This window comes from Topomyia yanbarensis, chromosome 3 (assembly GCF_030247195.1).
Source record: "Topomyia yanbarensis strain Yona2022 chromosome 3, ASM3024719v1, whole genome shotgun sequence".
In the NCBI taxonomy this organism is placed as follows: domain Eukaryota; kingdom Metazoa; phylum Arthropoda; class Insecta; order Diptera; family Culicidae; genus Topomyia; species Topomyia yanbarensis.
In genome coordinates this window covers 211,921,237-211,946,111 of record NC_080672.1, presented here as the reverse complement: position 1 = coordinate 211,946,111, position 24,875 = coordinate 211,921,237, and the positions used below count along the sequence as shown (strand labels likewise).

Sequence of the window (24,875 nt, the reverse complement as noted above, 5' to 3'; positions counted from 1 at the left end):
CCATCTAATCACTCTTCGAATCGTAGATTACTATCACCGTATATGCGGGCACATTCACCGAGAGACCGTGATGAACGAAATGCGCCAGCATTACAACATTGATCATCTTCGCTCGGTCATTGACAAAGTCATTAAAGATTGTCACTGGTGCAGAGTGAAGAAATGTAAGCCGCAGTTTCCTCGGATGGCGCCTCTTCCTGCACAGAGACTTACTGCGCACGTGCGGCCGTTCAGTTACGTCGGCGTGGACTACATGGGACCCTTGGACGCCACGGTGGGAAGACGTAAGGAAAAAAGATACGTAGCTGTGTTCACATGCCTGGTCGTAAGAGCAATTCATCTGGAGGTTTCATTCGATTTATCCACCGATTCATGTATTATGGCTAACAGACGATTCGTGCGCAGACGGGGTTCGCCAGTAGAAATATTTTCCGACAACGGCACTAATTTCGTTGGCGCCAGTCGGGAGCTTCAGGAACAGATTAAACAAATAAATGCAGAGACGTTCACCGACGCTCGAACAAAATGGACGTTCAACCCACCTTTGGAACCCATATGGGGGTGTATGGGAGCGCATGGTACGGAGTGTGAAGGTAGCCATGAGGGCCATTGATGATGGTCGTAAACTAACCGACGAGATCCTGCTGACGGTGGTAACGGAAGTCGAAGGATTTATTAACGCTCGACCGCTCACATACATGCCCCAGGATTCTATTGAGCACGAGGCACTAACTCCTAACCACTTCCTGTTTGGTAATACGTCCGGAGACCACGAACCGATAAAAATCCCAACAAAACCCGGAGAAGCATTGAGGAGTGGCTTCAAGCAATCGCAGTATTTAGCTGAGCTGATGCGATTTGGGACCGGTGGCTGAAGGAGTACTTCCCCACTGTCAACAAGCGTTCCAAATGGCTGGGAGAAGCAAAACCGGTCCGAGTCGGCGACCTTGTATACATTGCTAAGGGCAACAGAAGAACGTGGGTGCGTGGAAAGATCGAGGAGGAGATTGTAGCAAGTGATGGCAGAATTCGGCAGGCGATGGTACGAACTGCATCTGGAATGCTGAAACGACCAGTCGCTAAGCTAGCGGTTATGGAGCTTGAAGTTTCTAGTGAATCCGAGAAGGAAGAAAATGAGCGTCTCCCGGATTCACCGGGTGGGGGATGTTCTGGCAACACGAGACCGACTGGTCACTCTACAGCTTGGCCGATACGGTCGAACCCGTGACAGCAGGTCGAGAGCCAACCCTGGTGGGACAAACGTCAAAACGGAGCATACTATTACCGCACGTTAAGGCCATCGTCTAAAATGGGTGCGCGCGGGTAGTTTTGTGGAAATACTGATGGAAAATTTGAAGAAAATCTTAAAACCAAAAACATAGCGATCTGCCGTATAAATTTGGCTATCATTTGGTGAAAAAATATTTGGAAAATTCTAAAGATTTTCCGAGAGTTATGCTCTGGAGTGCAGAAAAATTCATTTTCCCGGTTTTCTTTAGCAATTATCTTCAAAATCAAAGCGGTGACATATACTTTTTCCTATATGAAAGTACATCCTGTACCACAAGGAACACGCTCCGTTACATTATTGATAAAAATTTTCACATTTTCCAGGAAAACTCTCTAAAAATCCACTCCATTCTGTTTGCTTATATAGTATTGAAACTGTAATTGAAAACTAGAAGTTTTCCATTCAAGCTCTTGGATACAAGATTTTGTCTCATTGGTTGCAGCGCTTCAGGCTTTATAAATATTGGGCATGAAATGTTATGTCATGCATGTGAAATTTTTGAAAGTTTTTTTTTTATTATTCATTTATATATAATTACATATCACGTTTGCGTAGTATATTCATCAGAATCTACACTTTGGTAGATTTCCGTATATAGAATTCCGTAATAGAACTTCGAAAGTAAATTTTGTATTTGTAAATATGAGTTTTCTGGACTATCAAACATTTTTGCGAGACAATAACAATGTTCATTTTTGTCTTTTGGTAAAATATAATTGCCAATAGAAACAAGACGTGTTTTGACAAAAAAAAACTTGTACAGCTACACTTTTTCACAATTTTCGTATTTCCCATATAACAAGTTCATGTGAACCGTGACGGCGAGGACATATATTATTGGTATAATTTGATCAAGCTCAGTATGAATCAACCATTGGTCATATGAATGAGTATTCGGATGATAGAGTTTCCATTGATTCATAAAAAATATACCACTAAATAATTGAACTGTATATGTCTGCATGTAGGAATGGCGCCTCATATATATGCATATATACATTATGTGCATCGTTCTTTTATGTGCTTATAAATTGAGGCCATTATGATGTAAATGAGAATCCAAATCTATCAACAATAATTGGAACTCTAAATCTAACTTCCGGTTGCCATAAACAGGTCATATCTGATTACGTCAACATTTCTTAGAGCTTGCATAGTCGTCAGAGGAGGCCAATATGACCAAGATATCACTAATGTCGAGCTACGAAAGAATAACTTTGATACTACCCAAGTAACAAATTAAGTTTTATAGCACACTACAAGTTCAATCGCTCTTAGACTTCAAGAGTGTCATAAAACCTCCATTGTTACTAGGGTAGTCACTTGTATCAATAGATCGTCTCCAAATAACCGAGTCAATGGATGATCGTCGAAAGCTCTTCAGGACAGGAAGACTCTTTGAATATTTTTCAAACTTGGTTATGTCATTTTACTCGTTGCACTAATCTCCTACCGGATCGGTTTTACACACCTTTTTCATCGGAGTCTCGTAATGCTTTCCGAAATTCAAAGGCAGGTTGGCTTGGGTATTCAATCGATTCACTAACGAACGAAGCAACCAACTAGCTTGCATTTGCATTGAAAGTATTGGCAGTTGGTTCGTTTGACGTTTTCGATAGCGTTACTGAATAATGAAAATGAATGTTGCAGAATATGATCAATTTTCATTCAATGAAATTGAATATTTGTAGCTCTGATTGCTTAGTCTGTCAAAACAGAAGGTCAAGTTTCGCAACGGTACCAATACCAAAGCTACATATTACTAGAAGGTGTGATAAGATCTGATGTACAAAGGAATGGAACTATCATCTCAGAATCTCACATATCTTTTTGGTTTCGCGATCGAGAGCGACATCATTGGAGTCGATCACAGAGGAGCAGTATGACTGACTATAAACTCTGACAGGCACGGTTAGTTCGGTGCTGAGAGCCAAAGAACAACTTACAAGAAAAACCAAACTAGAAACTGAATGCTTGCAGCGGCTACACCCCAGAATAGCTACGTGAACGATAACTGATATTGGCTAGAGCTAGTGTATTGAGAACGAAGGACCGTGAAGTTGACGAAAAAGCATTGCGCTGATCCCATACGATGGTTTTGGGTATCAATTTATGTACATTTCGACCGAGTATTCGCGAGATGGAATATTGTATACTGAAAGCGAAAATCGTTGTCAGTCTTAGCGACATCTCCTTTATATTGTTTCATAATCTAAGACATTCAGTGCTGAGAATTCAACATGTTAGGCCAAGCGGGACCTTTCTTGTACCAAGTGAGCTTCTGAAACAATGCATACTCGTTCTTTCACATTTACCAGATTTACCGATTAGGTTCTAAGGGAACACATAAATACATAAATACATACATAAAGAAATACATAAATATATGCATATAGAAATACATAAATACATAATTAAACAAATATATAAATATATAAATACATAAATACATAAATACATAAATGCATAAATGCATAAATACATAAATACATAAATATATAAATACATAAATACATAAATACATAAATACATAAATACATAAATACATAAATACATAAATACATAAATACATAAATACATAAATACATAAATACATAAATACATAAATATATAAATACATAAATACATAAATGCATAAGTACATAAATACGTAAATATATCATCATCGTGCTCGAACAATATGGGTGCTCGGAATCATTACCGAATGAATTCTAGATTTTCAGGTTACTCAATTTTCGGTCGCCATGCTGCAGCCTCCTTAAACGCTCGCCGCACTCGCGTCGTCCTCTATAGCACTCAGCCAACGAATGCGAGGTTTGCCCCGAAATCGACGACCTCTTCCAGGTTCTCTGCTGAGACTAACTTTAGCTGATCTCTCTTCTGCCATTCGCGCTACTTGTTCAGACTACTGTAGTTTGCCGTTTTTTATCAGTGTCAAACACCGTGCATTGTACTGCCTATGATCGCAAGTCAGTCCCATAAATATAAGAAATGCATAGAAAATGGAACAAATATGCGATCATGGGTATCATATAATCTGCTTCCTCCATTTGATGCCATTCTAGTCGTTTGTATGTTCACTAGCAACTCCACCTGGCAACCGTTCCTGTACCAAACGCCAACAGATTCCCGCCCCAAGTCGTTATTCGTGATCGGCACCGAGGTGCTTCTTTCTCTTCATATTGTTAAACTTTCATATGTCGTTTCTAGCAAGGCTTCCTCATCGCTGTCGCTATGGACAAACAACTGAAAGCTAGAGTTGTCGAGGACGATGCATGTAAATGTGTTGAACAAATCTGGGTTGCTATTGAGCTTGGTGATCGAACCGTTTTCCTGTGTGCAATTTATTTTCCTCCGGATCGCATTGGGGACAATACGTTGATCGATGCTCACATCCAGTCGATTTTTGGAGTTATATCAACGAGCAACGCAAAGAGTCTGGCCTTCCGTCGTCGATAACTCTAAATGGTTAAATGGCTACCGATAGCAATGAAAAATGTCGTCTCTTTTCCATTAAGTTTGCCAGTGTTTTTAAAGTAGAAGTATTAACTCCCGAGCATGTTTTCACCACCGCCAGAAACGTCCCTTTGCAAATACAGACTTTTGGCCAAATGGACGTGGATGATACGATGATTACGAGAGCAGCCCGCCAACTGAAGTCAATTCACAAACCAGGACCAGATGGAATACCGCCCCTTATTTTGAAGCATCATATCGACTACTCCGTCACCTTTTCCAACTGTCCTTATCCAAGGGGGTTTTCCCTTATGGAAATATGCGCATATGTTTCCTGTATATAATTGCATGATTCAGTGATCGAAACCCAACACTTCATAAAGTATTTGAAATTATTAAATTAAAATTCCGGGGTTGGAGTTTTTCACCGGCAAGAGCAAGTTCTAGCAATATCTCACTTGGCAGGCCATCTGCTCTTGCGGACTGAGGAGTGAGCCTTTCGTGACAAAGGGCACAGTAAATGGCGAGATTTACAAATCTGAGTGTCTCGAGAAGCGCCTTTTGCCGTTCTTGCAGCAGCACGACGAAGCTCCACTATTTTGGCCAGAATTGGCATCATGCCACTATTCTAAAAGTGTCCTGGAGTGGAATGAGGCCAATTCTGTCCATTTTGTTCCAAAGGACATGAATCCGCCAAACTGTCCGGAGCTGCGCCCGGTGGAGCAGTACTGGGCAATGATGAAGCGGGAACTTCGGAAGAGCAAGAAGACAGTCAAAGACGAGAAGGACATGTTAAGAAAATGAAAAAAAAAACTGATAAACTGGTACCGAATGACACTGTACAGACTTTGACGAGGGCATCAAGCGAAAATGCTTTCAATTTTACACTCAAGGCTCCATCGATTAACTTTTCTTTTGATTTTTGAAGTAAATATATGTATAAAACTACCCTAAAATTTTGGTTTGATTTTAAACATTATAAGAAAATTGGCATGACATTTTCGGTGTCGCAATAATTTCGTGTTCGCCCTTTAATCACTATATAACTGTTGCAAAGCTGCAGAGACTAGGACTACACGGCTCACTCCTTAGGTGGTTCAACAGCTATTTTACCGACCGGTCGATGAGTGTCACTATAGGCGATTTTCAATCAGATAGTTTCAATGCTACCTCCGGTATCCCACAGGGAAGTCACCTTGGTCCGATAATTTTTGTACTGTTTTTCAACTATGTGAATTATGTCATTTGCGGACGATCTGAAAATGTATATGCAGATTCGTTCGATTGCTGATGCCCATTTCTTGCAAAATCAACTGGACAGTTTCGCAGCTTAGTGCGGTTTGAATCGAATGATCGTCAACCCGAGAAAGTGCTCGGTGATTTCCTTCACAAGGAAAAAGCAACCGATTCGTTTCCAATATGCCTTGGGGGATGTTCAAATCGATCGTGTCACTCACGTTAAAGATCTTGGAGTCATACTGGATAACCAACTCACTTTCAAGCAACACGTCTCGTTCATCGTCGGTAAAGCATCACAAACGCTGGGCCTCATCATACGTATAGCTAGAGACTTCACCGACGTATATTGCCTAAAGTCGCTATACTACAGCTCTGCAGTGTGGAGTTCTATCTACTTTAATCGAATCCATTCAACGGCGGTTTATTCGATTTGCATTGCGCAGGTTACCGTGGCTTAATCCGTATCAGCTACCTGGCTACGGAAGCCGGTGTTTACTCATCGGTCTGGAAACCCTGAAAACCCGACGAGTTCTTTTGAAAGCGCTCTTCTTGGCAGACGTTCTACAGAATAGAATCGACTGCTCCGCCGTTTTGCAGGAAAATTCAATTAATGTGCTCCCCAGAGCACCGAGGAACAGGAATTTGCGGCGGTTGCAGTTTCGTCGGACAAACTACGGAATGAACACAGCGTTGCGCTTTCGGCAATATGCGTCGACAATACCCTCAGTCGACAATTATGTAGTTATGCTGGAAAGTTTTGCACCAATCTAACAAACCACCAGATACCTACTCCTGAGCACTTTCAGTAAGCAGCTCAATTCTTGACACACTGAACCGATATATAAAAACTGGTTTAATCCACCTAGTGGTGCGATTATGCCTTTCTCATTTATCCAAACTATTCATTCATTAGCTGGTTATGTTCAATATAATTGTGGCAATGTCTATTACATTATTATTACGCTTAGCACGTATCCAACGACTACCTCAAAAGTCGACGCTGACTGACTTTAAATATAAAAGTATAAGATTTGATTAACTTAATCAGCAGGACTTCTACGTTATCTTCTTTTTTTGTTCATTTGACACCGCTCAATGCGTTAGCATAACTGGGCCGTGGGTTTTTAAAGATTTTTACAATATGTAGAAATTAAAATAAACATTCAACTGTCCGTAGGGTCTTGTTGACGCAGCTTGCTGCTGCGTGGTGAGATCTTCTTCCTAGGTGGTGAGACATTAGGTGCGTTGTATGCCGCACATTAGGGATCATTCGGTTCGTCTGCTTTCGCGTTTTCGTTCGCGTCTATGTCGTCATCGGTACTGCATTCATGATGCTCACGGTCGGATGTTCTTGTTTGTTTCTTGTACTTCCGGGTCGCTGTTGTAAATCCTTCATCGGTGTTTGATGCTTTATCAGTGGTGTTGGTTGTTCAGGAGCGGATCCAGAAAAAAATTTCGGAGGGGGTCCAAAATTTCAACTTTGAAATGTTCATTGTGCAATACGTAATATGAAATACCCTCATTTAATTAAAATCGGGTTTGGTAATCGAATCTAGTTTGGAATGATTTTGAACTTGGAATGAATTTAAAATAGAAACTATTTTAAAATTTCTCAAGAACTTAAAAATTTTCGGGGGGGTCCGGACCCCCAAGACCCTCCCCCTGGATCCGCCACTGTGGTTGTTGGTTGTTGGTTTGGAGACATTTGATGTAATCGTGTTACTTCGATATTGATATTCAGTTGGTTTAGCGATACTGAGCCCGATCATTGTTGAGGTGGTGGTTGTTACTGCCTGGTCCGCAGTCGTTGGTTTACCAACTGGTTGTGGTTTAGCATACGACGACTATATGCCGGCTTTGGTCGTAGCAGGGGGAATTTCCTTAGCAGCCTCTGCGCAAGGTTTTCCGTGGTGTAGCGGCTGATGCAATATTGGCACGTAGGAATCTGCCCTGGGTACGTGACTGGTGTTAGTTGAGAATATGCAATGCCTTGAGGTGATCTGCATGAGATGGTCAAATAGGAGGGAATAGGTTTTGTTGGCCACATTCACACTACACGAACGCTGTTGCGAAGTCCTGAGAAGAAATTCCTCCAAGTATCTTCCTTAACACTGTCCTCCTCTCCGAATTTTGACATGAATTGTTTGATAGCGGCTCTGCGTTCAATACTGCCATTATCAACATACGTTGGGATGCTGTGTAAAATGTCATTACATTCGACGACGTGTTTCAAGTTGTTCTGCGAAGCGAATGATTCTGCTTGGCTAAATTTTTTAAACGTAATCTATACGGCTTGTCGTAAATGATGGAATTGCATATTATTTACTTCTGCTATGTTGAGCTTCATGTTCACCTTCAACAATTGCTCCACTTTACGAATCGTTGGGCGAGCCATTTGGGGCTTGGTTTGAGAAAATCGGATCAATCATCACCGAAAAAGCGATGCGACTTTAATTGTGGAATATGCCCGAAGTCCGGGACTTCCGGAATTGTCGATAGTGGACAATATACTTAAAGCAGTGGCGTAGCCAGGGGGAGGGGGGAAGGTTTAGGGGGTTGACCCCCCCACAAACCAAAATTAATTGGATTGAAAAAAAATTGTTGATGCTGATTAATTTAAATAAATGTTCTACAAAACATTTTTGGAAGAATATTCTCTGATCACTATATTGAGAACCGTGTTTTAAGCATCATGAGGACTTTTGGAAAATTGTGGGAAGAGGATCATGTAATTTATCTCTTAGATGAAATTCCATAGTTATCAATTTACTTCAATGTAAAATAAAATAACAGCCTGAATTATCAAGAGCTCATTTTTAAAAGATGCTGCAAAATATGGATTAGAGAAAAATTTTCGAATGGAAAACTAAGTTTGAATATGTTGATTGTCTATGAAACATATAAACTTGCTCGCCGAAAATTTGCATACATTTCAACATTTGCTGAAAATGTGTTTTTTAAGATTGCGTAGAGTTCAGACAAAAATTTGATATGGTTAATAACAAGAATAACATTTCGGAAAATAGTTGGAAGATGCTGACGTTTACAGTTTGTCTCTACCAGATTAGGCTAGGTTTTTATGAGCATTTGATTTTTATTGTATTATCAGTTATATGAATAGCCTCTAAGCAGGATTGGTTTTTTACTGGTGTATATTTGAGTGCTTAATTGAATGGCGTAACAAAATTTTGTGAATTAGGTACTAGGACTCGTTGTCAAGCTGTGAGCTTGAATAATGAAGAAAAGTAAAATAAATTCTCGATAAATTTTTAACGGTCACGATCACTTTCATTCGAAACTGTCAAATTTCAATATTAAGTTACATTGAATAAGTTTAGAATAGAAAACTGGCCATTTGATAATAAAATAATTTTGGCGGTTAATCCTCCTAGAAGTAGTTAAAGAGAATATGATCTTCAAGTAAATTTAGGTCGAGATTTAATGTCTCCAGCAAAGTTTTCAAAAATGCTATTTCAAACAATTTTGTTGAAGACATGAATATCAAATACATTCAGAGTATCGAAATGTATTGGTAGAAAACCTTTACAATAACTTATTCTGATATTACTGTATTTGAAAACATTCGTCTGCGATTTTTAAACAATATTCACATTGCATTCAAGGTATGAGTCTCTGAAGCTTACAAAAAAGATATATTTAAGTGAACTAGTTTTAAAAAAAATTCCCAAATATTAAAAGGACTAGGGGTTTGCCCAGAAACACAAAGAGTGTTTCCGTTTTTTGGAGATAGCATAAATTCGGCGCTAGCTTAGTCCTGTCACTAAGTTAGTGTCGAATTTAGATGAGAAGTCTGTCGAAACGCAAATTTCATAACTAATTTAGTTATAGGTTTTGTCTCCTCAACCAGCAATGATGGTTTTAAACAAAGGCTTCTGAGTTCAGAAAAAATAATTTTTCCCTAAATTTTACTCCACTAAGTAGAAATAGAGCATGTTGTTTCATATCCCGATATGCTGCATTCATGTATCCTTTATATTTTCAACAAAATTGTTTAAAATGACATTATCAATAACTTTACTGAAAGTGCCAAGTCTCTATTTTTGAAGTTACTTCTCCGTAATTACCTCTATGCGAATTAATCACTAAAATGTTTATATCAAAGTATACGCTATTTTATGTTAGAAAATTTCTCGCACGTGTCAAACCTTCAAAGTTAAGGATTTTCTAATTAAGTGATCTTAAACGTTGAAAATTTTTTCGAACACATATCCCACTTTAAAAGATTCTTTGACATTATTGACATATTATGCATGAAAATGATTTATAAAGGTTTGAAAACTGTTGATTCTCCTTATTTGCAGCCTCGAACGACATCTGTTAGACTACTTACGTTTCTGAATTTTCAATAATTTATGAAACTCATATTAAATTTTAGCATTTTCCAAAAAAAAAAACCGTTCTTTATCATCCCCCCCCCCCCCCCAAACCAAATTTCTGGCTACGCCACTGACTCATTGATTGGCATTCCGTGATCTAGAAATTTGAAATCAAGTTTGTAAAAATTGGTCAAGAATTCGCTGGGAAATGGATGTGACACTAGCTTAGGAACATGATGAGTTCCCTGGGGACCTCATGAACCATAATGGGTGGTCAATGTGGTCAAAGCCAGGGATGCAATTATGCCAGAGCTATCTGGCATAGCCAGATGTTTTGGCAGCTTCCTGACAAAAAGAAAAATCTCTCATTCTGCCAGATTTTTAAGCTTTAGAAGTTACTACATATACACACATTTTGGAAATTTGAGTAATAATGTCCAAAATTTTACAAAAATCGATTGATGAAAACTAAAATGTATGCCAAATTTCGATGACTTTGAGGTCGCTGTCAAGTGCCAGATTTTGCCAGATATTTTTAGTTGAATTACCAGATTTTCTTTGAAAAATAGTGCCAACTCTAGTCAAAGCTACTTTGATTGTTTATTTATGATCTAGGACCACAAATCCAAGTTATTTTGCATAAATTTTCATATATATTACATCATTTAGACATCATGGAGGTACCAGTTTATATGGAAATTTGCTGTGTGACCGCACTTTTCAACCCGTAACTTCGGAACCGGAAGTTGGGTCAACTAAAAATTCAATAGCAGCTTATAGGAGCGTTATACCTTTCAGTTGAAACTATGTTTGTGTAAATCGATTCAGTCATTTCCGAACCACTGCACTAGTGTTATCCATGATATTAGAACTCTCCGACAATGTCATACTGTACTCAATCAATTTCTACCTTGAAATCAACATCGTTTTTGATGCCTCGATCTTTACTATCTGCCACGGAGAACACTGTCCACCAAACTTTATGGTCAGTCCACTATACTGTGATCGAATCCAATGATATCGATGACGTCCGCGAAACTAAAAAGCTGTTTTAATCCACCTAGTACCTTCTCAATCATGAACACTAGGATTTTATGGTTGGTTACATTCATTATAAATTTTCAAATGCATATATCTCGACAAACATATGATTAGGGCTCCAAAGCAAAATGTCAAAATTAACTTTGAGGAAAAATTCTCAAGAAACCGTTATTACCCAAGCACGGTGCATAGCAGTTAACGGAAAAGAAAACTGTTCTCTTTTGTTTGCTATCAACGGCTGTACAGGGCGCTTAACGGTTCGTCCTGAATTGTTCATAAAAGTGTATTTAGACAGTTGGCTTTTGAGACCAAATCATATGTTTGTCGAGATATTACATTTTTATTGTACATGACAACTACATTCAAGAACACAAATAATTATATTTTAATATTCGAGTGCTAAAATTTTGAAAAAGAAGAAACATAATAAAAGGATAGTGCAAATTGGTCTAGTCAGCACCGAAGAACCGATGTGACTTTAACTTTAATTATCGATAGTGGGCAATATATCCAAAGAATCATTTATAGGCCACCAGTGATCTAGACCTGTAAATCAAAGTAATTTGATGTACTTTTCAATATATTTGGACGTCATAATGTCCGAAACAATCAGTGCATCATAGAATATTCGACTTTTTGATGCAGTGCTTCTGCGTCATAACATCCCAATATCATGTGAGTCATATAATCTTAGATTTTATGACGCAGTACGGATTTAGGACGTTGTGATACTAGAATGATTGCGGACTTTATGACGTACATCTATTTTCGGATTTTACGACGCACCCTCGTACGTCACAATGTCCCGAACGTTATGACACACATTATTTTGGGACGATATGACCAGGGACATTATGACGCAGTTCTTATGCGTCATAATATCCAAATCGACTGCGAGAGAAGATCCGAAATTGAATGTGCATCATAATGTCCCGGACGTTATGACCTTGGACGGTGCCCCCAACCAAGCTTGGAGAATATTCAAGGAGTCTTCCTGTCCTGAAGAGCTTTCGACGATCATCCATTGACTCGGTTATTTGGAGACGATCTATTGATACAAGTGACTACCCTAGTAACAATGGAGGTTTTATGACACTCTTGAAGTCTAAGAGCGATTGAACTTGTAGTGTGCTATAAAACTTAATTTGTTACTTGGGTAGTATCAAAGTTATTCTTTCGTAGCTCGACATTAGTGATATCTTGGTCATATTGGCCTCCTCTGACGACTATGCAAGCTCTAAGAAATGTTGACGTAATCAGATATGACCTGTTTATGGCAACCGGAAGTTAGATTTAGAGTTCCAATTATTATTGATAGATTTGGATTCTCATTTACATCATAATGGCCTCAATTTATAAGCACATAAAAGAACGATGCACATAATGTATATATGCATATATATGAGGCGCCATTCCTACATGCAGACATATACAGTTCAATTATTTAGTGGTATATTTTTTATGAATCAATGGAAACTCTATCATCCGAATACTCATTCATATGACCAATGGTTGATTCATACTAGATTCATACTGAGCTTGATCAAATTATACCAATAATATATGTCCTCGCCGTCACGGTTCACATGAACTTGTTATATGGGAAATACGAAAATTGTGAAAAAGTGTAGCTGTACAAGTTTTTTTTTGTCAAAACACGTCTTGTTTCTATTGGCAATTATATTTTACCAAAAGACAAAAATGAACATTGTTATTGTCTCGCAAAAATGTTTGATAGTCCAGAAAACTCATATTTACAAATACAAAATTTACTTTCGAAGTTCTATTACGGAATTCTATATACGGAAATCTACCAAAGTGTAGATTCTGATGAATATACTACGCAAACGTGATATGTAATTATGTATAAATGAATAATAAAAAAAAAACTTTCAAAAATTTCACATGCATGACATAACATTTCATGCCCAATATTTATAGAGCCTGAAGCGCTGCAACCAATGAGACAAAATCTTGTATCCAAGAGCTTGAATGGAAAACTTCTAGTTTTCAATTTCAGCTCCACGCACAGAATCGAATGGATTTTTGAAATTGATAGGAAATCTTGAGTTTTCATGAGAAAATCGTAAAAAATTTCCCCAAAACAACATATTTTCCATCTGTAAAAATTATACCCTACGTTTTGATACAATTTTTATTTTATTCGGAACTTTCAGATCGCGAGAAAACGTATTACCTATATTATAGCTAAAATGGAAAATTTTCGTGGAAAATGTGGAAATTTTTATCAAAAATGTAGCGGAATGTACTCCTTATAGTACATAATGAACTTTTATATATGAAAAAGTATATGTCACCGCTTTGATTTTTTAGATAATTGCTAAAGAAAACCGGGAAAATGATTTTTTCTTCACTCCAGGGCATAACTCTCGGAAAATCTTTAGAATTTTCCAAATATTTTTTCACCAAATGATAGCCAAATTTATACGGCAGATGGCTATGTTTTTGGTTTTAAGATTTTCTTCAAATTTACCATCAAGATTTCCAGAAAACCACCTGCGCGCACCCATTTTAGACGATGGCCTTAAAGAAGGCGATTTAGATTTGGCGAAGTTCTTTTTAATATTATTGAAAGTGTGTGAATTACTAATTAAAACTAATTGAATAATAAAACTATTCTCGCTGGGCGTATAAGTTCGGTATAGGATATCGAACGGTAAGAGGTATAGTTCGAGAACCGTTATATACTGGCGTCTAACCTCAAATATTTACCTCTATATAAGCGTGACAGTACCATTGAAGAGGCCTCATTCGGAAAAAAATGGCAGAAACGGGGTCAACTTGCGTAGGGAATACAAATGTAAGATATGTGAACTATGCATGAGGATTATTATACTGAACTTAATTATATTCTAGCTTCGAGCTGTCGCTACAATTTGCGCTGCTGTCTTGATTTATCCCCCATCCGAACACTGTTGGTTAATGTGATTGCCTCTCGACTCGATACCGAAACAAAAAGATGTGGGAAGCTACAAAAAGCACGGTGTGATTCCCACATACGCTGATACGATTTCCTTCCTGGAAAAACACACTCAAGTTCTCGAAAGGGTAGAGGCCAGTCAGCAGAAGGTTTAACAAAAACCTAGCGCGCCAGTGCACGCGCAAAAGTTACAGACAAAATCTACGATGCTTACGGTGACAAGCGAAACAAAATGCGTGTTTTGCGAGAAGGCGCACTTCAACCGTCAGTGTGAAGAGCTTCTCAAACTTTCTCCTACCGACAGAAACGCCAAAGCCAAACAAGCTGGGGTATGTTACAATTGTCTGAGAAAAGGGCACATGACAGCAAAATGTTCATCCAAGCACTCTTGTCGTGACTGCAACAAACGACATCACACGGTTCTTCACATTGAAATCCTGAAACCGAGTGATGATACATGCAAAACTACTGATGTTCAGTCTACCGAAACCGGCAAAGCTTCGACAAATACGAGCAACGTAGTAACCCTTAACTGCGCCACAAATACTAACAAACAGGAAGCAGTGCTGATCGTGAACATACTCGATGTACATGGACAGAGCAAGCTGTACCGTGCTTTACTTGATTCCGAATCGCAACTGCACCTGATTACTGAGGCAATGGCCTTGGTATTAGTCGAAATCGATGTTCCACCAGTGTCGTCGGTATCAACGGCAAGGAAACGCCTGTCAAACACATGTTAGCTGTTCAGTTTGGCTGACGCATCAACGGATATATCCAACAAATCAAATGACTTATCGTTCCTCGGATTGCTAACATTCGTCCAGCAAGCAAGCTCAACGTATCCGACTGGATTATTCAGGGTGGAGTTTTGTTAGCAGATCCAAACTTTCACAAGCCCCAGCATATCGATCTTCTAATTGATTTTCCACTTACTGAGGACTGGGCAAATAAAGCTCGGCGATAAATTACCGGTCCTTCAAAAGACGACACTTGGATGAGTAGTTTCGGGTGCTGTTACCGGACATTCACCATACCGTCAATACAAAGGCTGCCACACAGCGCTTTCCGATCATGATCATCATCAACTCGAACAGTTAATCCAACGTTTCTGGGAGTTGGAAGAAGTTCCGCTATCAATGAAGCTATCGAGTGAAGAGAAGTTATGTGAACAACATTACCAACAAACAACGACCCGGGACATCTCCGGCCGATATGTGGTCAGATTACCCTTCCGTAACACCACTGACAAGCTTGGCGAATCACGCCAGCAGGCGCTCCAAAGGTTTGGATACCTTGAAAGACGCCTTGCAAGCAATTCAGAGCTGAAAGAACAATATGATTTCTTTATGGAGGAATACATACGGCTCAACCACTGTAAGGAAACGTCTGAGTCAGAGGTGAGTAGCAGCCCAAACTTCTATTTACCTCACCACGCTATTCTGAAACCTACTTCTTCTTCTACCAAACTACGAACGGTTTTCGACGCATCGGCGAAATGGTCTTCTGGCGTGTCGCTAAACGATCTGCTTATGATCGGACCGGCTGTGCAAGATTCGTTGCTGAACATCGTGATGCGGTTCCGGATCCACCGATACGTCTTCTCAAACGACATATCCAAAATGTATCGCCAAATGAGGATTCATGACGATGACAAGAAATTCCAGAGGATCATTTGGCGAAAGCATCCTACGGATCCACTTCAAACATATGATCTGACAACCTGTGACATATGGTACAGCGTCAGCACTGTTTGCGGCCACACGCACTCTGAATCAATTAGCTGCTCTAAATTTCCACTAGCTGCTGCGTTTGTGGTCCAAGATTTTTACGTGTATGATGTTTTATCCGGAGACGATTCCGTGAACGAAATTCAAACTGCTGCTGAGCAACTGACACAGCTATTAGACAGCGGCGACTTCCAGCTACACAAGTGGTACTCTAATTCAGCTGAGTTTTTGGAATCAATTCCCGAAGAGCTACGAGAGAAGCAATCAACTTTGGAAATAAGTGGAACAAATGACGTTATCAAAACACTAGGGCTGCTTTCGAATCCGTCGTTGGACGAATTAGCTTTCAGGATAAACCCGATTCAAGCGCAAACTGCGATAACAAAGCGACATATTCTGTCAGAGATGTCAAAAATTTATGATCCTATCGGGCTGCTTGCGCCGGCCACGTTAGTCTCCAAACTTCTTTCTCTGTGGAAATTAAAATCAACTGGGATGAAGAAGTACCAATAGAACATGTAAACAATTGGGTTAATTTCATCGCGAGTCTTATTGCAACTGCTGGAATGACTATCAATCGTTACGTGCTGACGGACAACAGAATCGCTATTGAACTTCACGCTTACTCCGATGCGTCCTTGGCAGCCTACGGTACGTGTGCGTATATACGTTCAGTTTGTTCAAATGGCAACGCAGAAGTGCATTTACTGACGAGCAAATCTAAGGCGATTCCCCGCTTGGAGTTATGCGCATTCCTGCTGATGTCTCGTTTAGTGAAGGTAGTCACATCGGCACACTGGATTTCAACAACATCGTTCTGTGGACGGATTCCTAAATCGTTGGCTATAAAAATCACCACACGAACTCAATACTTTTGTTGCAAACCGTGAAGTTGAAATACAACGATCTACAAAGGGTTATGAATTCAAGTACATACGGTCAGCTTTGAATCCTGCGGATATGGTGTCGCGAGGTGTCCTACCAGGAGAACTAATGCATAATGATGTCTGGTGGCATGGTCCATCATTTTCGCGTACCGCTACCTACAGAGTTTGTGTTTACTGAAGAAATCGTGATACCAGATGTTAAAACAATTGCGCTTCCAGTCAGTTGTCAATCGATTGACTTTCCGGTTCTGGAAAGGTACAGTTCATTTCGTAAACTGAGGAGAGTGATGGCATACGTAGCACGATTCATTAGAAAAACAAAGGGGATACGAACAGCGAATGACAACGAAGTATTTCCTACAGTTGAAGCATATCAAGTAAGTCTTAACATTATCGTCAGCTTGGTGCAGCGACAATATTACGCTGAGGATATCAAGCAGATACAGAGGTACAACACTACGCAGAATATGGACCACAAATATGTAAGAGATTTGCGCTCTCTGAATCCCATATACGAATCCGGAATACTACGTGTAGGCGGGAGAATCAAGCACGCGAATCTTACCTTTGGACAGCGTCATCCGATTATACTTCCACCGAAGCATCATGTGACAAAGATCATCATTAACGATTTCCACGAAACGTACCTGCACATTGGACCCAGCGGTTTGTTATCGGCGCTTCGACAGCGATTTTTGATCGTTGATGGACGAAATGTGATCCAGAAGCAACTCAAAAGGTGCATTCGCTGCTTCAAAACAAACCCTCCGGAAATCAAGCGTTACATGGGAGACTTACCAAAGTTTCGTGTGACACAATCAGACGTTTTCTCGAGAGTTGGTGTTGACTACGGTGGGCTTTTTCACGTCAAAACAGGCAACCCACGGAAACCGGTGTATCTGAAAACTTATATTGCGTATTTTATTTGCATGGTTATAAAGGCGGTCCATATCGAGTTGGCAGTGGAACTATCAACTCAAGCTTTCATCAACGTGCTGAAGCGTTTCATGGCCAGACGTGGAGTCCCTACCCAAATACACTCTGATAACGCCACAAACTTCATCGGGGCGAACTCGGCACTGCATGAACTGTACGTCTTGTTCAATCAATGGGATATGAAGCAGGCGCTCAGTGACTACTGTCTACTTCAAGAAATAAAATGGCACTTTATTCTGGCGCGGTTTCCCGAGTTCGGTGGCGTTTAGGAAGCTGGTATCAAATCAACCAAGCGTCACATAAAACGAGTTGTCGGCAGTGGAAGGTTTACCTACGATGAGTGGAACACCTTGGTTGCCCAGATTATAGCCATCCTCAATTCGAGGCCGCTTGTTCCTCAATCAGCTGCCCCTAATAACCTGAAGGCGATAACACCTGGGCATATTCTCATAGGGCGAGAGCTAACTGCCATACGTGAGCCTGAATTAGACGGCGTCAAGCTAAGTACACTGTCCAGATATCAAATCATTCAGAAGATGCGAAGCGAATTTTGGAAGAGGTGGTCACGAGACTATCTTCAGGAGCTACAACGCAGACCGAAGCACAATCGCAAATACACTGAAGTAAGAATCGGAGATCTCGTCGTTTTGAAGGAGGGGAATATGCCACCCCAACAATGGCGTTTAGGCAGGGTGGTTAGTGTCCATCCAGGTTCTGATGGGATAATCAGGGCGGTGATGGTAAAGACCAACAGCGTTGTTTTCAGTCGAACACCGGCGATTGACATGATTGAGTTCCTCCGGAACTGCAACGCGGGGGAGGATGTTCGGTTGTAACGGTTATTTCAAGTGCTATTATTACTCTATTTTGCACATTTTGATTACATATGTATTTTTTTTTTAATTTGGCAACCCTATAACAAAAAGGGAATTCCTGGGACGGGACATGCGGATAGATGCTTTCTTTTCCCTTTTTCATCCTTCGTTTCTAGCTTTGCCCACATACGCTCTCATTCTGGTTCACATATTGCTCACAAGCTTTCTCATTCTGGCTCACACTGGTTCAAAGTGACGTTTCATAGCTGGATCAATTTGACACTCGTTTTTTCCTATCCGCATGTCCCGTCCCAGGGGAATTCGTACGCCGTTCGTCGCGGTTTTAACACGCAATAATCAAACCAAAATAAACACGTTTCTTTTCTCAAATTAATTTACAGTCCATTCAACGAATTCCATTCCGAAACCGTACAAGTGTAGCTGATTGTAGTAAGAAAGTATAAATAGTCTGTGAATGCAGTGTTATGAAATTATTTAATCATTTGACTTGTTTGATAAATGTCAAATCGGACATCTTTAGTAGCTTTTCTATTTATAACCACTTTTTGTTTAAAAGGGGAAGAACTGTAATTTATTGCTTATCAAAAGCGTTCAGTGTAAAGTTTGCGTGAACGTACCTCATGATGTATTCGCTGGTCGAATGTCATTCAGAAATATGGCCAACGTAAAAGAAACAAAACATAGGCTTAAAAGAAACTGTCAGCAATAAACAGAAATGACGTTCTCTTTTCTTTTGGACGTACATCAGTGCAGATGTTAATTAGGTTACCTCCCAAATATCACCCTTGATCAATTAAATCAAATAAACAGTACCTTTAATAATAACTTAAATATATAAAATTGGCTAAATGCAATTTGGCATCAGCGAAATGTACAAGGTTTCTTTTTGAGCAACCGCTAAAGTTTGACAGGGGTGGGGCTCACGTAGTAATATTAATCGACGTATCATATAATAACTATCATCTCTTCCAAACAACATAATCCTCTGCTGCCCAACCCCGTCGTTTTCTGGGGTTAAGGAGAATCGTAAAATATTCAATACACGATTTTATGTTGTTACCTCCACTAAAGCCTTTTCAAAACACTCCCACCTGTCATACAAATACATTGTCTGCTTGTTGAAATCATTATATAAAATGATATTTGTGTTTGAAATTGAAACTTTAAAAGAAAAGAGAAAATTAGGGGTAGGTAATGGCTGGAACATAACCGGGGTGTTGACGTAGGACAATTATTTTGTGTGAAAGTTTTCTGCATAACCTTTAAAAATCTTGACTAAAACATATTACTTTTACTAGTAATTCGCAAAATTTATATTTCGAATTACTGAACTAGTCAGCATTCCTTAACTTTTATCGGCAGAAATTTACCGCAAACTATCAACTCTTATTGACAGATGTTTTACTAAATAGATTACCGAACGGGATACTATTCAAATCCCCAGGAAAATTTCGCTGAGCCCGGTGAATCAAATTGCGTAAATTTAGCTATTTGAAAGAAACACAAGCAGAATTTTAAATATATTATCATCGCGGTTATGTTCCGGGCCCCCCTAGTTTTTCGCTAAGCGTGATTCATTTCCGTACGTTAGGGAAAAGATTCCGATTGTTGTTTCGAGGGATTTTAACATTGACATTTCAAAGCACGAAAATATGAAATTTGGTCATCTCATGAATGAATGTCTCAATGAGCTTCGAATCCAGCATCCCCTATCAACGCAAACGCCAACAACAAAGGTCCTTTTAGAACTACCATAATTATTATAAAGAATAATTGAAACATTCCCACATATTTCATTGAGTATCAGTCGATTTGAATTACAAGTCAAACGAGTAGTCACGACACTCCAGTTATGTCCGAGGCATTACCCACCCATCTTTTTTCATCGCAATAACATACCTTCTCACCCAAGCCCTCTTAAAGTGTCCATAGATACAATTCAAACTACTTACCATTACGCCCTTAGTTGATGTATTTTTTAATTGTTTGTTTGACATTACCACAACAGAATCTGAATGTACAAGACGAATGTTGTCTTTGGTCTGTGTCAAAAGTGGTATGTTATTTGTGGTATGCCGCAGCGATGAGGATTTTAATACAACTGGAGTGGGTGTTCTAGAGCTGCTGTTGTTCTTGCTATGGTTTATAGATTCCAAAAATAAATTCGGAGGATTTAACATGTCGTTCGATACGTTATCTGTATTGAAAGAAACAGGTACCATGAAATTATGTATTAACCGGTTTCCTTCATTATGTCCAGGAGTCGCATCCACATTAAATGGTAGGGTTTCAGTCGAACTATTACTCGCAGATACAGTAGTTGGAATGCTTTCAAGAATGATGGGCTTTAGAGAAGCACCATTTCGTGGTATTATTGGATTAGGTGTACTTATAGCCGATAGCGGATTGCTTACGTTTGAAGTGGTCGCAAGTTTAACTGGCACAGTTTCGATTTGCGGTTGCGCATTGCACGGCGGCAAAGTACGTATTTTACACGTGGAACTAATGCGCAAAGGTGAAGTATCATTGATATGTTGAAGGTTTTTAGAACTATTACATAATACTGTTTCGAGAGGAACCTCTCCGTTCCACGAGACTTTACGAACCTTTTCTTCATCCGGTTTTAATTTATTTGTATGAAGTTCTTCGAAAGCATCGCCGGAGATCGTTGACTGATATGTTAATATTTTTGAAGATATAATTGAAGATTCTAAAGCATTAATTGATGGGCTTCTCCTGGAATATGAGCTATCTGTTGACAATTTAACAGATGTTACAGAATCTACAACTGTGTTTCGAGAAATATTACTACATTCAGTTATCGATTCTGAATGCATACTTTCAAATGATGATTGAGAATTAGACTTGATGTACGGATCAGATAATGATATTTCAGACGAGTCTTTAAATTTACTCTTTCGGTAAACATTTTTTTTGTGCTTGGCAATACCTTGGTATTGATGATGGAGCTGTTCAAACTCTTTTTCAGTTCGATTACGGTGTAAATAAATCCAAATTTTTCGCTTTGTATCGTATTTTACACAAGGGTCATGCTCGGTATGCATTCGATCGAGTGCGCCACTTACAATAGTTTGAAGTACTTGATCCGTTGCTGTAGGTGAGATATATTGTGAAGACTTCAGCAGTTCGCAGATGTCGGCCCTTGTACCTTCACCGTTAGGTAGCCTAGCAGTAGCATCACGCACTAATGTTAGTATTGTAACAAAATTTGGTCTATCAGCGATCAACATGTTATGCCCCCTTGCCTTAGATATTCCGGGAACTTGCGTATAAATTCCTTTTACAGGACCGACAACACTGTTATAAAAATGTTGTTTATAAGTAAAAGCCATATGCGGATTTTCATAGCGACGTTTTTCCTGATCACGAAAAAGCATTATTTCTGTCTCCGTTGCTTTTCTTACTGACCAATCAGTCGGAAAGCGAGGTGGAGGCGGAGAAATTGTTTGTTCTGACGACCCGTCTTCATCGTCAACAAAGCTGTTTTTATTCGCCAATAAACATTTTTGTTTTGAGCTGGAAACCTCTAATTGATTCGACAGAAAATTCCCCATTTCATGTTTTCTTCCAAGCCAATAGCGGCAAAGAATTAATAATCGATGATCCGAGTCTCTTGAAGCCCCTATCCATTGGTATATATTCAATTGAACCTTATATTCAATGTATGGAACAAAATCATCAGGCTGATTAGGGAATTCCCCAGAGAGAAACCAAACTGCTGACTGTAACAGAACATCCCATTTATCTTCTACCAAATGGTACCAATCGTTAAGTGTGGATATCGGTGTACTCAACCACAATTTCAAGTTATGTTGGAGTTCATCAATTGCCATCCTATGGTCCGGAGTAGAGCAAAAAATGTCACGAACGAGTGATAAAAAACACTTATGGGTCTCTTGCATCATCTCGGACATAGATTTACTATACGATGATATTTCAACAATTTGCTGCGTTACGCTCAAGCTGGATTCCAATGATGCTTCTTCAAATGTTGTCCTTTGAGCCGATTGGTTCGACAAACTGTTTTCGACTTTCTCAGTTAACGTAAAATTCTTATCATGCGAGGGTTCTGTTTGTCTTGTACCTTTATATTCATAGGCTGATTTGAGGGAAGGATCAATCTTCATTTCTATATTGCGAAAACTACTATAATCGTCACATATGACATCGAACGTCCCATTTTCAGAGTGCAGAAAAGATGAATCTATGCTATTTTGGGACATATCTTTTTGTACTTCTGTAACGAATTTATCCCCATCGATGTTAGATGGTTGTTGTATTATATTGCTTTGACAAGTTTCCTCATTGATTAAGTTTAACTTCGGAGAGTATTCGTAAGATGACTTCTTCATGTCATCTGATATCGGCTGGTTTTCCCTGTATTGTGGTAGATCCATGGAATACACCGGTGCTATCACATCCAGCACAGTTGATTCACAACATTCAGTTTGGCCATTACAGTTCATTACATCATCAGGCACTATAATTTTTGGTAAAGGCATTATGCGACGGTAACCGGATGAAGCCTGCGTCCGATGAACAACGTCTTTTAGTTTAATGTCCTTACAATCTAACTCTGGATTATCCTAAAATGAAACAGTAAAATATCGAATAAATTGATGGTCCGGAATGAAACAGTGATTGAATTGGTAGCATAAGACAATATTACTAAAAACTAACAAATCGAGTTTTTTTATTAATAAATTTGAGGCTAACATTGCCACTCACTGCATATTTTATACCTTTTTTATTGAAAGTGGTCCAACTTTAGACATAAGCTTTGCTACTCGGAAGAGCTCTTTTTTGCCCAAATGCGGTAGCTTAACGAGGCCGATTATTCATTTTTTGGTACATGTTAGTGGGCGAAGGGAAAACCGTATTTAGGGGCAGCTTACTCCCCTCTTATGTAAGTAAGGGAAAAGGTAGGAAGTAGGATACATTGTATAATTGATATTGTCATTGGTTGGTTGATCCTTGCGGCGGATATGCATTTTGATGTAGTGGTTTCCAGCCTGTAATCGCAGAGGCGAGGGGATAGTCGATATTTCGGATAATTATTGACACTCCGATGCTGTCATGATGTTCTCTATATCATCTGATTGTGAGGTATGCCATGATGTTCTGGATGGACGGTTATCAAAGGAGGCTATGCATCGTAGACATGTGAAGCAATGCCATATTGTAGATACAGGGAGCACTCAGATATTCCCGTATTTTCCCCAGGAAATTTGTGAGTACTTTCCAGGTTTCGCCGTACGGATGGCCTCAATGGAGCTGAGACTGTCCATGATCCCGAATAGAGATGCACCGAATATTCGGTCGACCGAATATTCGGGCCGATTTTGATATAAGCCGAATATACTGTACGCCGAATAATAAAAACCGACTTTCGGTCGAATATGATAAGTAATGGTCTAATATTCATGAAACATTTAAGAGAAACAAAATAAAAGAAAATACATATAAACAAAATACTAGAAATGCACCGAATATTCGGTCGACCAAATATTCGGTCGACCGAATATTCGGGCCGAATACCAGAAGATTTTGATTTAAGCTGAATATACGGTACGCCGAATAATTAAACATTAAATATTCAGTATTCGGCTGAAGGCCGAATAGTGCTATTCGGTGCATCTCTACCCGAGAGTATACTGAATGGTAGCAAATTCTGCGACGTAAATTGAAGCACGATCCTTGAGTATTGGACAGAGTTTTGACAATAGACACAGACGCGAATATGTGTCGATAGTAGTCGCGAAATAATCTGCTTCAAAAGTGAAGTTCCCCTGTCTTTACGCAACCGATATCCAGTTGATCGCGTTCCGGAGTGCCCGTGACAGTTTTCGCGCGTTTTATCAAAAGTGTATCTACGCAAATTATACGGATTTTATCGCCTTCAAAAGTCAGCTTGTAACCCCAAAGTTAATCATCCATTGTGTGTTTTACTCGATCATAAACAGCCGTCGACGCTACTACACACACCGGCACTCTCGCTATTCATTTTTGCTTGTTTCGCTTTACACGCGATGACGAATTTACAGCGCACTCCTCCTGCTGTTGAAGGCAGCATTCCAATAACGAAAAAGCGAATGCGAATTGACGACCAAAGCTGGGACAACACGGGTGCAACTCCAGTCACATTGGATGGAATGATGAA

At 39.4% G+C, this 24,875-nt stretch overlaps 1 protein-coding gene across 5 annotated transcripts in view; it reads right to left on the bottom strand.

Moving 5' to 3' along the window:
• The window catches only part of LOC131693122 (uncharacterized), a 1,060,243-nt gene that overhangs the window by 855,019 nt on the left and 180,349 nt on the right, over positions 1-24,875 (bottom strand). For 4 of the 5 annotated variants that reach the window (XR_009306156.1, XM_058980688.1, XM_058980689.1 and 1 more), the window contains exon 3: positions 20,647-23,301. The exons of the other annotated variant lie outside the window; for it this stretch is intronic. Coding sequence is in view for 3 of the 4 variants with exons in the window: in XM_058980688.1 (XP_058836671.1) it covers positions 20,647-23,301 (2,655 nt within the window). In the remaining variant the exon portion in view is untranslated. The remainder of the gene's footprint in view (positions 1-20,646; positions 23,302-24,875) is intronic. 5 annotated transcript variants of the gene reach the window in all.